We start from the raw sequence: 14,157 nt of genomic DNA on the forward strand, positions 1-14,157 counted from the left end.
CTGTCACAAGACGCACCTGATCTTGCCCCACCCCGTTTTCCCAGATAGGTAATCATAACCGTCCCAAACTCACATTTTCCCACGTTCAAGTTTAGGGACGTAGCGTGCAAATGGCATAACTTCTCACAAATGGTTTTCAAATGTTAGCTAGAATATCATCTAAATAAACCCTCACAATTGCTTATCCCTTTCAAAGCTGCCCTCACTAACCGTTGGAAAGTAGCTAGCGCGTTTCTTAGCGCGAATGACATCACCGTATAGAGTACAAAAATAATCCGGAGCGACAAAAGCAGTGACTTCAGATGCTCGCTCCGTAAGTGGATCCCGACAATACCCTAGAAGATCATCTAACTTAGTAACCAATTAATTTGGCAACCCCCACGTGACCCGGTGCAGTGTCCTTGACACCGATTTTGACTCCAACTGAACAAAACCCATTGGTATTACGTTCAATTTCACCTCCCGTGCGCACGGGTGTGAACCACAATATGACCGAGTCTAGAAAGGGACTACAGTACGTCACTGCAAATCAAAGATTGTTTAGCGCTAGTATCCGGCAGGATACTTACGGGTACACTTTGCTCGGCAAGAGAGACGATACCCTGTGACAGAAACAGTCTGAAGCCCTCATCAAGTTGCACCTGATCCCGCTGCCCCGCAGTCCTATCAATCAACTCGAACGTGTACCAACTTGAACCAGAATAACCGGTGACACCTCGGCACAACCAGTTCGCTGCCGAACTTGTAGCAAGGGGCATGCACTGACAAGATATCCCAACTCACGAAAATACAATCAAATCACCCGCAGGCCTCAATAACGGACGCGTCATGCGCAAAATCGATGGGACCTTTTGGTACTTGGGGAGTTAACTTTTGTATTAGGGGAACTAAGTTTTTGGTCTGCAGGGACCACTTCACGACCACCTGGCGTATAGAAAAGAGCTTTATGCGTCAAAACGTGCTCATCCGCAAGGACCGCAGCCTGAGACGGCGCTGTAACCTTCAACCTTCTGTTTATTCAAATAAAAGCCAACCTGCTCGGTATGCTGATTTCTTTTATCGTAATTTCCCGCCCACAAGCCACGTATTTTTTTTCCACGCTTTCAACCCAGCGGTTTATGGGGTAATGCGGCAAATTTGTGCATTTTTTTCCCCCTCACGAGGGGCACTCGAGCGGAAAAGGTAAGAATGAGACCGGTGGAATGTATGTGCCGAGGAAGTGACTTTTACCGGCCCTCTTAGTGCTGCGCCAGCCTTAGCGCTGTGCTAGCGTGTTGCTGCTGTGTTTCAGTGATTTTTACTGGTAAATCTTATTTTAACCGGCCCTGTTAGCATTAGCGCGGCGCTAGCCTTAGCACTAGTGTTAGCCGCGCGAACTCGCATGCAACTAGCTGGCATTAACTCTTTCCGTGTACAGTTTTCTTTGTAAATATCTCATGTTTCAATGTGGGCACTTGCGGCTTTTACACAGCAGCGGGGTATGTATTTACCAAATGGTATTTCCTTTACAAATGTACTCGGTGAGCCTTGTAACCAGGTGCGCTCCGTAGGGCTGGGAATTGCGGTAATTGTTTCAGCAGAAAGGGTTCACGCATCGGTTTTAAGCTCACCCGCCTGACACCATAGATACAAAAAATAGCATGTAAGAGGACGCTTTTGTGTAATCCTTTCATGAATATTAGAGTATTGATAACCATTCCAACTCCAGATGAGGTAGTTTTGCGCCAACGGGTGCAGCACACATTGCGGCAGGCATCGTCGTCACGTCGCCGTCAAATTACGCCGAGGAATCAGTCACTCGCTGCTAGCGTGCTTTCATTCCGTGGACTTCTTTTGAAAGGACACTTCGATAGCGCGTGAGCACAACGCCATGCCTTGGCTCGGAATTTATCTGCGCGCTGCAATTATTTGCACTCTGCTGATAAGAAGTCACTAAGGCCCGGCCCCAACGCTCGGGCAAGCCGGGCGAGGTCTCGTGTAACGCCCAGACGTAAACTTCTGTGCGATAACGCTGCGCCCGTAATAAGTGAGCGAATGCGTGATATAAGATGGCCTGAGCTAGCTGGATATCAATCATCGAGAAGCCACCATGTTGAATGTCCACAAGCTAGCTATAAAAGTAGATGTCAATTAGCTCCTGACTAATTTGAATTTCAGTTCATAACCGAGTTGCACGCTGACCATCTTTTGGTCAAGTTCAACGTCCACCATCATGAGCAGGCGCAATGTCCACTAGCGAGGGACCAAAGCAATGTGAAGCTGCGAGTTAACCTACCTAGATGAACGTCAACTAGCTAGTTAACAGGCATATTGTATGAAGTGTGTCTGTGTGTGTGTGGGGGGGGGGGAGTGTCACTAAATTCATATTTCAAATCCGGAGTGGAAATCATGTAGATTGCCGTAATGGACCTTTCCCACTGGCGAGCTTAAGCTCCGCCCCCGCTCAGCTTAACATTTGCCGTGTCCCGCAAACTTCCAAAATGGCGACTGAACAGAATATGTTTGAAGTCGATTCTGTAACGCGTATTCCAGATAATATGTCAGATATTTAATCAAATATCATTTTATTTGATCAAATATTTAATGCTGTTAATCTTCAAGATGTCAACTGAACTGAGGTCTTCGGAGATTTTTGGGGCGTCAGAATTTTGATAGGCAAAGTGTCGCTCGGTTTCCGACTGGCGAGCTTAAGCTCCTCCCCCTTAGCTACATTTGCCGTGTCGCACAAGCTTCCAAAACGGCGACTAAACAGAACAGGTTTGAAGTCGATTCTCTATCGCATATTCCAGATAATATTGCGGTATGCTTTTTGCCAAGTGCGCCAGACTTGTCCAAGAGAGTTCTACGGAGAGGTCTCAACTATTTCACGCAAGGATATGTACGCGGAATTAAGATTTTGGACGGAGCAGGACGGAATGTCAGAGTTACGGCGAAACGTTGGCGATCGACGCAAAAAAGTTTGACGCCTCACAAATTTCATATTGTAATCCGACAGGATAAAATAGTGGAATTGTACTGCGCATGTAAAGCAGGGTGAGTACTTTTTACTTGGAAAGATAACGAGTAAATATCATTGTAATATTTAGAAGTGAGTTCGGTTCGATTTTCTACATTTAAACAATGGTGATGAACTCAGTGACCGTACCGTAGTCACCAGATGAAAAAGTTTGACTTGGCTCGTAATCGAACCCAGTGTTCTGTCTTAAAAGTCCGATGTGATACAAATAGGCAATTTTTCTTGCTCGACATCACGCATTTACGTATCCCTAACCCGACTCTTCGGCATAAAACATGACACACTTCCTTCAGCAGGTCAGTGATTTAGTTAGCACTGGTACGTGCGCTCTTCCACGAGCCTTAATCCATCATAGACACTTCGCCTAAATGAATCAAGCGGGCCCCTTGTAACCTAGCATCAGAATCGCACCTTCACCAAGCGCATCAGAGGACCATTTTCTTCGTAACATTAACTTTTCCGAGCGCCCGCTACTGACAACCAGCATTGCTTGTGGGACAATACGGCGAGAGGGGCGTGTCAAGACAACGGGGCTATCTGATTGGCTATTATCATACGAGTGATTGACAGGTCGTAAAGGTCCACTGCCCCGGAATCGAAATGGACTTTTCCGGCCTTCTCCTGCACAGCTCCGTCCTCGCGGCCGTCTTGATGTCCCCCCCCCCCCCCTCCACTTGAGCTTGGCAAAGTAGGAAAGCAATTATAAGATAAAAGATGAAAATATCGCAGGGAGCTAGCTAGGTCAGGTGAGCATGGCGGTTGCCCCGGCGCAGTGACGTTCTTCAGGGCATTGCGAGCCCGGCGCGTCGTCGCGGTGAAGCCGCCGTCGTCGTCGTCCTGAAGCAGCTTTCGCCTGTTCTGGCGCGCTGAGCCGAGCAAACACCGCAGGAACAACTTTACCGGCTGCATACCAAGATGGATGTCACCTAGATACTGAACAAACCGTCGCCAAGTTTGTTTGCCATCACAAAAAAAAAAAAAAAAAAGTCTACCAGATAGGTATGAAGTGGATGCCTTTCTTCGAATTCACAACTTCAAATATTAAATATCAGTGAATGTCAGCCAATTAGCAACCAAGCTCAATATGCACTAATTATAATTCATATATAATGTAGTGCAGGGCATACGGTACGCACACATATGGACGGTGTGCCCATGAATATCCTCAAAAGTATTTCTGTATCAAATCATGAGCTACAGATGTATTAATAGCATGTGTGACATTAACAAACAGATGATTTCAAGCCCGTCCTGAACATTGTTACCACTCTTTAATGCCACACACCACACAAAAACATGATTAATAAATGGAAAAATTATCCCAAGACGTATGTTTGAGTTTATTGTGATAATAATATGCACATTGCTCACTTTTGAGAGGTTTTAAGTTGGAAAAGTTGTATTTCTATGATAGTTGACATTGATTTATCCATTTGAGTGGAATGCGTGGACTAAACTAAATGAATCCGACTGTGATTTTTAAATTTTTATTTCAATTTTGGCGGGGATGGAATTAAATATTTTGGCAGGAGCTGCCCTAACGGTCACATTGGTCGGAAGCCGGCTGTGCACGGGCCTCCTTTCCCCTCCCCTGGAAGGGACAAGTGAGGGTTGGGGGCTTGAAGATTAAAAATAATAATAATAATAAAGGGGGGCTGCGCCTACCTTTGCCATTTTGCCAGGCGGTGTACCAGGACAAGCTGAGGAAAGACGTGAAGAAAATTATCGCAGTGGCCACAGTTCCATTTCTGAGCCTCATCTCATTTTCGGCGGCGCCTCGCTCGTGTCGCCGCGGCGGTCCTCCGTGGCTCCAAAAGGGGCTCGCCAGCCTCCCGCAGCCGGAGAACGAGAGCGGCGCGGACGCGTGTTGTTCAAGAGCTCGGAGCGGGAGCGGGAGCCGGAGCCGGAGCCGGAGCCAGAGCCAGAGCCGGAGCCAGAGCCAGAGCCAGAGCCAGAGCCAGAGCCAGAGCCGGAGCCGGAGCCACCCCCCTCCGGCCTTTAACCGTCCTCCTGCGGTGGGTGACGAGGCAACTGTCTTCCGCGTCGAGGCGGTTTACATGCTGGGAGGCGGCGGGGCGGGGAGGGGTTAGCTGCCGGTGCGCTCCATTCTTCCGGGGAGGGGGTCGCTCCGTCAGTCGGCGTCGCGGGCACAAACGAGCATTTTCGGCTTCTTGCCAGTCTGGCGACGGCGGCGGCGGTCCCTTCCTTCCTTCCTTCCTTCCTTCCTCCCTCCCTCGCCTGGAAATGGAGGAAGCCGAAAAAAGAGCCCCCCGAGTGCCGTCCGTACACGCGCAGTTCGCCTATTTCCTCTTTTTGTTTTAAATCATTTTCGGTTTTTGGGCCCGACGCTATTTTTTTGGCACTTTTGGTTCAACCAATTATTTTTTCATTTTTTAAAAACAAAACGAATAAAGGCACTTCCTTTATTTCCAGATTTTCAGTCGTGAAACGCCTTAAATGTGTTCATTTGCGCATTTCCCAGCAAAGGTTTTGCACGTGAACTCGCCTCATTTCCGGTGCTACCTTTAAAAATAAAGTCATTCACAAATCTGTCCTGGACGTGGTGCGTGTTACAACCCCCCCCCCCCTATAATTTCCCCGATAGTGAAATAATTCACATAATTATGTGAAACGCGACCTTTTTTTTTTTTTGGTGTGGCAGTCATACGCTTCCGTAATATTCTACTATAACAATAAAAGAAGTAATTACCCAAGTTCTACAAAGCGACCAAAGTTATTTTATGTGGCGATTCTTGCACTTTGCACCCAAGTATTGTATAAAGAAGATGATCATTATACAAGAATACAGAAGCGTATTACTGCCACATTAAAAAAAAAGTCACGTTTCACATAATTCACATAATTATGTGTAACGTATCACATAATCATGAAACGCGACCTTTTTTTTGTTACACATAATAATGCCATACGATTTACATAATTATGTGATGTGTCTCACAGGTTATGTGATAGGTTACACATAATTATATGAAACGTGACCTTTTTTTTTTGGTGTGGCAGTAATACGCTACCGTAGAAACGCAACCTTTTTTTGTTACACATAATTATGTGATACAATTCACATAATAATGTGAAACGTTGCACATAATTATGTGATACAATTCACATAATAATGTGAAACGTTACACATAATTATGTGAAACGCGATTTTTTTTTTTTTTTTTGGGGTGTGGCAGTAATCCGCTTCCGTAACTCGACAGTGAGATTATTTTTTTTTAATTGAGAAAAGGGAAATAAAACAAAATAAGTGAAATATGTTGGTTGCACAACGCGCACACCCTGTTGTAAAGTAGATGCAAGTCGGCAACCAATTTTAAAGTTGTTTTGGGGCGACCGACAAGGTTTCATAAAACCAGAGCAAAATTTTGAGAAAATCCATCATTCTTGTATAATGATCATCTTCTTTATGTAAATACTTGGGTGAAAAGTGCAAGAATCGTCACATAAAATAACTTTGGTCACTTTGTAGAACTTGGGTAATTATTTCTTTTCTTGTTATCGTACAATATTATTAAAAGCTTTGACTCCAGAAGAAAATTCCGGAAGTCCCGCAATTGTGACGAAGCGCAACTTTTGTTTTCCAACAAGCGACAGCGCCTCCTTCCGCATGTTGCCTGTTCCTCTTGCGCCATCTCGTGGTTGTTTTGTGGAGCACAAAATCTAACAAACATGCAAGTTAAGTTGTTCTCACGCGTCAGATTTTAAGATTGCGACACTTTTTTTTGCTCTAGAAAATATTTATTTGTATTTTTTGTTTCATTTTATAAATTGCACTCTATTGAGACTTTTCATTCATTATGAATAACATGCATACAAATCTCAAAAGCACAGCAAATGTATTCGAAACAATCGTTAGCGTGACTTTGGCTATCAAGGCACATGCAATATGTTTCAAAAGCAAAACGTATGTGTATGTTTTATGGATTTAAATATCAAGACTAGTCCTGTAAACTCCAGCAGCAAAGGAAAAAGAAAAGGATGCGTAAGAAAAACAAACGAATAAGTCCAATAAATCCAGAAGCAGCTCCTCCCATCTTCCGTAGTTTTGCAGACCGAAACTCAATTATGACCCCAAATAATTTAACTTATGACAATTCAACAGCTTTTCTTTATTTCAGTTGACCAAGTCACAATTTTGATAAACTACCGTAATTCCCGGCCTACAGTGCGCACCTGGTGATAAGCCTCGGTACACAGAGTTTAGCTAACGTGGCGGTGCTAACGCTAACGCTAGCGCAGTGGCGCTAACGCTAACTAGCGCAGCGGCTGTGAAAAAAGTCGCGGATTGTCGGTCGGGAATTACGGTACTTGATTTTTGGGGTCCAAACAAATTTTTGTTCCCGTCCAAAGGCCACATAAAGAAAAATTGTGGGATACTTGAGCTAATTTCATATTATTCACCTTTAAAATGCAAAAAAAATGGGCAAAAAAAATCCCGAGGCTGCCCACAATACAAGGCCACTGTATAAAGTGCAGTTTTAAATGATGTCGTGCGGATGGTGGTCATACAAAAAAGTTTTAGATTTTTGTTCATTGTAATTTGACCTGTAAATATTCTTTGTGTTTTTTGAAAATATGCAAAACTCCGCTCGATAGTAGCGGTAGCAGGACCGGGTTCCGATTCCGATTCTTTCACTGTGACTTGGTAAAGTGAAACGTCTGACAGACTTGGATTTGCGTTCCTCGTCGGTAGATTTTTCTTCGTATTTATTTTATTGATTGAGGCTGACGCTATGCAGCAGAATTAGGCGGAAGGACTCTTAGAAGGGGGAAGCTTTGAAGTACTCGTCCAGCGGAATGAGGACCGTGCCTCCGATCCAGTCCTGCAGCCAGACTTGGATCGGCTCCAGCTTCATGAAGAACCACTTGTGCCCCACGGGCCACTTTGCCATCACGGGATGCCTTGCGGGTACAAAAACCGGGTGACATTTGAAAATGCGCTCATATCCACCCAAAATTTCTTTTAAAATGCTGAATGATGCAGGGATGAGAATTCTGATTTTTTTTCAGCTGAGAATGTCATTTTTGTGAAACGTGTAAATCCGTTGAGAAAATTTGAGGGGCCGCGATCCTCTCGGCAACGCTCGGCACTGTTATCTGTTTGCATTAAAATTGGTGTTTATAATAATAACATTCCCGATTTCTGGCAGCATTTTGGCGAGATTTGGTCGGTATTTTCACTCTGATGATAGTTGCATCTTATTTTTGTAAACGAACATCAGTTAGCTGGTGAGTGGCTCGTGTTGGTGAGGCTGAAGGCAGGAAGGATGTCTCGAGTGGCGATATTAAAGCTATCTGCGTTAGATGGAACGACAGCCATAATTTTGTACAACTTCATCACCCGAATAAAGTTGAATCTTGCAGAGCACTGCAAAATTTTAATGATGTTGTTGTGAGCCACTTCACAAAAGTGCTTAAAAGACGGCAGGAACAAACCCTACCTCTAGTTGCAAGTTATTATTATTATTGTTTTTTTTTTTTTTTTTTACATGCCACGTACTTTCTGTGCAAATAAAAAATAATTTGTTTTTTTTTTACCCCTCACTATTGCTTGTTTAAATTTATTTTGCACTTTTGTTAATAAAAAAAAAGGTTTACAAGGCGGGGGGCCGAGTCGCTACAGATACGGCGATGCACTCCCACCCTAGCGTACTCTACTAGGCTAAAGCATACATTTGAAGCAAAAAATAAATACATTTCTTAAATGATTTAATCATATAAAGCAATTAAACTATACATGTATTTCTACGATGCAGTTTATTATCAGGAAAAGCTAAAAACAAATCGCTTAAAAAAAACAATTTTTTTTAGGCTTGGAACGCATTATTTCATTTTCCTTTCACTGTCATGAGAAAACGTGCTTTGGTTTTTGAACGTTTTGGTTTTCAACCAGCCTTCTGGAACTCATTGTGTTCGAGAACCAAGGCACCACTGTATAGATAGATAGATAGAAACAACTGACTTGTGTACTTCCTTCTGAAGTACAACTTGTAACTGCAGTAGCCTATTTGATATAAATTTCACTCACTTTGGCAAAATTATTTTTGGTTGTTTGGACTCATATTTTAAATGTTCAAAATGTTATGATTGCCCCGTATTTACACTGTTGGAAGTAACCAGAGGTCACCATTTAACGGTGTGTTTTTAAAAAAAAAAAAAATTTATGCCCAGAGGGGGGCACTCCCCCCTTTGAAGCCCCCCCCCCCCCCCCGAAGGCAGACATTTTCAGTGTTTTTTGCAAATATTCATTCTCATCCCCTGACGATGTTATCGTCGTACATTTTCCAATAAACTCATGTCGCACGAAGCGCCACTTTGCGGTCACCTGGAGAACATGGCCGCCTTGGCGAAGTCCAGCTCCTCGGGGCCCACCGCCACCATCTTGCCCGTCAGCGTGAGTCGGGCGCATCTGGGGTCCTCCGGGTCGTACGCCATTTGTCTGGCGAGACAGCGTTGCGGTACAAAATCGTGAGATGGGAACACGGGAGCTGGAATGTTGCGCTAATCTTGCGGGCGAAAGGAAATCCGAGGGCTCGGTCGCGCTTGCCTGCAGAAATCGCCCTCGGCCTCCGAGAAAGTGACAGAAGCGTAAGGGTTGATCTGCAGGTCCGACACCGTGTTGTCGATGGGCGTCACGTAGAAGTAGATGACGCCCGTGCTGTTGTCCGGCGGTCCGTCGCTGACGGAAAAAATGTTCCCGAAGGGCAGACCTTTGATCTAAGGAAAACACAAACAACAAAATGAAAACAACAAAACACATTTTTGCATTTAATGGAAACCATCAATGAAGTGTGTACTGACATTGAAATGAATTGAAATACCATTAATCCGTTCCAGCTCATATTTTTTTCAATGAAGAAACACATAACATATCAAACAATATCATGAAAGGTGGGTAAGAAATAAACATCTTTTATGAATTCATGTACCTTGGGACGATGCAAAAGTCATGAAAACAGGATTTTTGTTACATTTTCGTCCCTAGAAACCAAAATGGTAAGATTCCTATTAATTAGCTGTTGCAAATAATTTAATAACTAAATGCATTCATCCCTCCATTTTCTTTGCCGCTTATCCTCACGAGGGTCACGGGGAGTGCTGGAGCCTATCCCAGCTATCAAGGGGCAGGAGGCGGGGTACACCCTAAACTGGTCGCCGGCCAATCGCAGGGCACATGGAGACAAACACCCGCACTCACAATCACACCTACGGGCAATTGAGAGAGTCCAATTAAAGCTGGGACGTGGGAGGAAACCGGAGTGCCCAGAGAAAAGCCACGCAGGCACGGGGAGGGGAGAACACAGGCGGGTCCGGAATTGAACCCGGGACCTCACTTCTGTGAGGCCAATGCTTGACCAGCTGATCCATGGTGCTGCCCTTAATAACTATATATATATATATGACTTTTTATTATTTGTATTTATCTATATTTAATATTTCCTTCCGCAGCCCCAAAACATGCAACATTCATTGGAAACTCTAAATTGCCCCTAGGTGTGATTGCTTGCGAGTGCCGTTGTTTGTCTCCATGCGCCCTGCGACCAGTTCAGGGTGTACCGTGCTTCCTGCCTGTTGACAGCTGGGATAGGGTCCAATACTCCCCACAAGCCTTGTGAGGATAAGCGGCTAAGAAAATGGCTAGATTGAGTATTTGATCAAATCGCAGCAACGGACGGATGCTCGTCCTCATAGCGGCTCAGTACTGCCACAGCACTCACTGTCTCTGTGGCGCAATCGGTTAGCGCGTTCGGCTGTTAACCGAAAGGTTGGTGGTTCGAGCCCACCCAGGGACGGACGCCTTTTAGCGTTATTTTGTTACTAATGCACAATTCCCACTGAATGCTCTTTTGTACGTGAACGTGCGTCGGGAGCGGCGGCGCGCGTACCTTGTCCTGATTCGAAATGGTGGCCAGGGAGCCCCAGTCGCTCGTGCGGGCGATGTACCTGGCCGTTCTTGCGACCTCCTGGTGCGGGGGAGGCCCGCTGCCCGACCGGTAGGAGAAGAGGCGGGAGGGACCCCGCGCCCTGCCGGAGTCGCCCTCGCCCTCGGGCTCGGCTCGCTCGCCGGGACTCACCCGCGCGCCCGCCGGGTACGCCTGCTTCCACAGCCCGCCGCCGTCCACCAGCAAGGCCGGGGCGACCTCCTCCGACAGGTCGGCGTCCTCCACCACGTCGTTGGACGAGACCCCCCAGGAGACCGACGCCCTCAGCGTGTAGCCCGCACAGGCGGCCACGACGGTGACCAACACTGGCAGGCTGAAGTACAAAGTGCGCTTCATGAGTTTGATCAACAATGGCCGCCTTCGCTTATGAAATTGACGTGCGCACGATTTGATTATCGCGAGCTGCCCTCTGTCGGCGCCTTCGCGTACTGCATAAACAGGCCCAAAAAAAGCCGACCAAAAGGTCAAGTGGGTCAAAATCTGGAACTGATTGGCCCAGCAAGTTGGAAAATGTTCCAACAGCGGTCGCTGATTGGGCAATAGTACCATAAATGTTGCAATTAATGTACTTTTTTTTTTTTTTTTCAGAGGAGGCGGGCCAGAGGAAGATGAAATAAAAGAATTTCATTTTTTGGATTTTTTTTTTTTTTTTTTGCCGAGGGGCCAAAAGAGTTTTAAAGATAAATACATTTCACAACATTCCATGTACACTTATGAATACCCCCCCCCGTGTAAATTTTTTTTTTTTTTTTTTTAAGGGTTAGCGTTAGGTTATCTTCGAGGTGGCACATAACGAGTGAAAATCTGCAAATAATTAACACCCCCCTCCCACAAGAAAAATATTTTTCAGCACTTATAGATGCCACATGATGGCGGCAACTCACTTCAACGTACTGTTAGTGCCTTGGTGGTGGCAAATCGCTAATTTTCTCCAGACGAAGCCCCTCAACTCACTTCAACGTAGAAATCTGGGTTCCAGGTTTCCTCCGGCTTCCTTCATATTCCACAACCATTCATAGAAGACGGAATTGAACATAGGTGGGATTGTGCGTGTATGGTTGTTTGTCTCTCTGCCCCCCCCCCCCCGCGATTGGCCAGCGACCAATCCGAGGTGTACCACGCCTCTCGGCGGGCTCCGGTCACAAAATGCGGACGTGAATGAACGTTGCTACGGTTTGTAAATCTCCACCCACCACGCGTAATCTAGGCACAATGAACATTGATGTCATATCATCCAAGCCGCTTATCCTCACGAGGACAAGGCGGACTACACCCTGAACCGGTCGCCAGTCAGTAGCAGGGCAGATATCCACACCATCACTGAGCGGGAATCGATCCCACGCTGCCCGCACCAAAGGCAGGCGTGTGTGTACCACTACACCATCAGTGACTCCCATGAATATTATTGTGAAATCTTTTTATGCCATCCACTTAATGAGTAGCAGTAAAATTGTATTCATAAACATGATTTATTTCCAAGTGGTAATTTACAACGAGGTTATGGTGAAAACCTTTGGACCATATTACAGTTCACCACACGACAAACCTTTGGATGGAAGTACAAACGAAGTGAAGAATTTGGACCCTGTTGTCGGGTGACCCAAAGCAAGATTGAGGAACTGCTTTCTGGTTCCAGTTTCCACACATTTATGGAACGCAACAATTATTAGGATACATTATGATCACTTTGTGGGTTGAACGGTTATGAGTCCGGCAACGATTGTGAGGATAAGATGTTTTGTTTGTTTGTTTTTAGACTTGCACGACAGTCGGGTCCAAATGCTCCAATGGACCATTCCGACTGGCGATCTTAAGCTCCGCCCCCCTTAGCCGTGTCCCACGGGCTTCCAAAATGCCGATCGAACAGAACATGTTTGAGTCGATTCTCTTATCGCGTATTCCAGATGATATCGGGGTATGTTTTTTTGCCAAATGCGTCAGACTCCTCCAAGAGAGTTCTACAGAGAGGTCTCAGCTATTTCACGCAAGGAATTAAGATTTTGGACGGAGCGGGACGCAATGTCAAGAGTTACAGCGAAACGTTGGCGATCGATGCGAAAAGTGAAAGTTGTTCTCCGGCGATGTATAAAGCACTGATAATGATTCAATCGTTTTCTTCGTAACGTGAACTTTTCCGAGCGCACGCTACTGGCAACCGGCATTGCTTGTGGGACAAGACGGCGGCAGGGGCGTGTCAAGTCAGGGGTTAAGACAACGCGGCTATCTGATAGGCTATTATCGTCCGAGTGATTGACAGGTCGGAAAGGTCCATTGGTTGTGTGGCACCCCCCCGGGACAAAACAGAAATATTAAGAAAATATATCTTTTTACCGAGTTATTCGCAATAGCTGCACATTTCATCTCCGACTATGTTGCGGGTCCAATTTACAGCATTTTTGTACAGTAGCTATGATGGAAAATATACTTTGGAATCGTTGCTCACCCGTCAGGTGTGAAATTCAATGAAATTATTTTCCTCAGCCGCCTATTTACGAAATGTGAGCTGTGCTGAATTTTGCCAGCTCGCGACGTCAAAATGTGACCCGACACTGACTTTCTTCGGGGTGGGGGTGGGGGGGCTCAGTCCATGGTTTTGTCACTCCACGCCATGGACTTCCTCTTGGCCAGCTCCAACCAGAAAGGCTGAGAGGTGTCAGGCGTGGACCTCAGGATGGGCGACGAGGAGGGCGACGGCTTTTTCCGCATCCACTTCTCCTCGCGAGGTCGGTCGGCGACTCTGGCCGGGCTCTGGGACTCTGCGGGGGAAAAACGGCGCGTCACCTCGCCGCGACCTTTGATTTGAAACGTGGCGAACGGCAAACGCGCGCACCTGCGAGTTTGGATCCTTCTCTTCCCTCGGGGTTCGTGTCTTTGCTGCGCGGGAGGAGATCAATGGACGGTTTCATTTCCAGTTGCGCTTTCCTCAACTCCACCTGAGGAAAATCGGGGCTCATGAACCGCTGACAGGAATACGGAAAAAGCGGCGGTGGGAAGTAACAAAGTACAAATAAAGCGTTACTGAAAAATGGGACGCTGCTCGGTTCAGTAACTTTCTTACGCAGACACGTAACTACCGTAATTCCCGGCCTACAGACCGCACCGAGTACATTTGTCAAGGAAATACCATTTGGTACATACATACGCCGCACCTGTGTAAAAGCCGCAAATGCCCACCCG

General features: G+C 46.0%; 2 protein-coding genes and 1 non-coding gene across 3 annotated transcripts in view; 1 reads left to right on the forward strand and 2 right to left on the reverse strand.

Moving 5' to 3' along the window:
- The window catches only part of mgat4a (alpha-1,3-mannosyl-glycoprotein 4-beta-N-acetylglucosaminyltransferase A), a 33,592-nt gene extending 28,082 nt beyond the window's left edge, over nt 1–5,510 (reverse strand). The window contains exon 1 of the mRNA XM_061841799.1: nt 4,682–5,510. Coding sequence (XP_061697783.1) covers nt 4,682–4,775 — 94 coding nt within the window. The 5' untranslated portion in view covers nt 4,776–5,510. The remainder of the gene's footprint in view (nt 1–4,681) is intronic.
- A 1,231-nt stretch (nt 5,511–6,741) lies between these two features.
- creg2 (cellular repressor of E1A-stimulated genes 2) lies at nt 6,742–11,401 on the reverse strand. The gene is made up of 4 exons (XM_061842399.1): nt 10,924–11,401; nt 9,585–9,754; nt 9,363–9,476; nt 6,742–7,939 (listed from the first exon to the last, which is right to left on the reverse strand). Exons 1-4 carry the CDS (start codon nt 11,314–11,316, stop codon nt 7,798–7,800), a joined length of 819 nt encoding a protein of 272 aa, XP_061698383.1. The 5' UTR covers nt 11,317–11,401; the 3' UTR covers nt 6,742–7,797.
- trnan-guu (transfer RNA asparagine (anticodon GUU)) lies at nt 10,757–10,830 on the forward strand. The gene has a single exon. It is a non-coding gene; the product is annotated as a tRNA-Asn (tRNA).
- Nucleotides 11,402–14,157: the final 2,756 nt, after the last annotated feature.

Source organism: Syngnathoides biaculeatus, chromosome 14 (genome assembly GCF_019802595.1).
Source record: "Syngnathoides biaculeatus isolate LvHL_M chromosome 14, ASM1980259v1, whole genome shotgun sequence".
Lineage (NCBI taxonomy): Eukaryota > Metazoa > Chordata > Actinopteri > Syngnathiformes > Syngnathidae > Syngnathoides > Syngnathoides biaculeatus.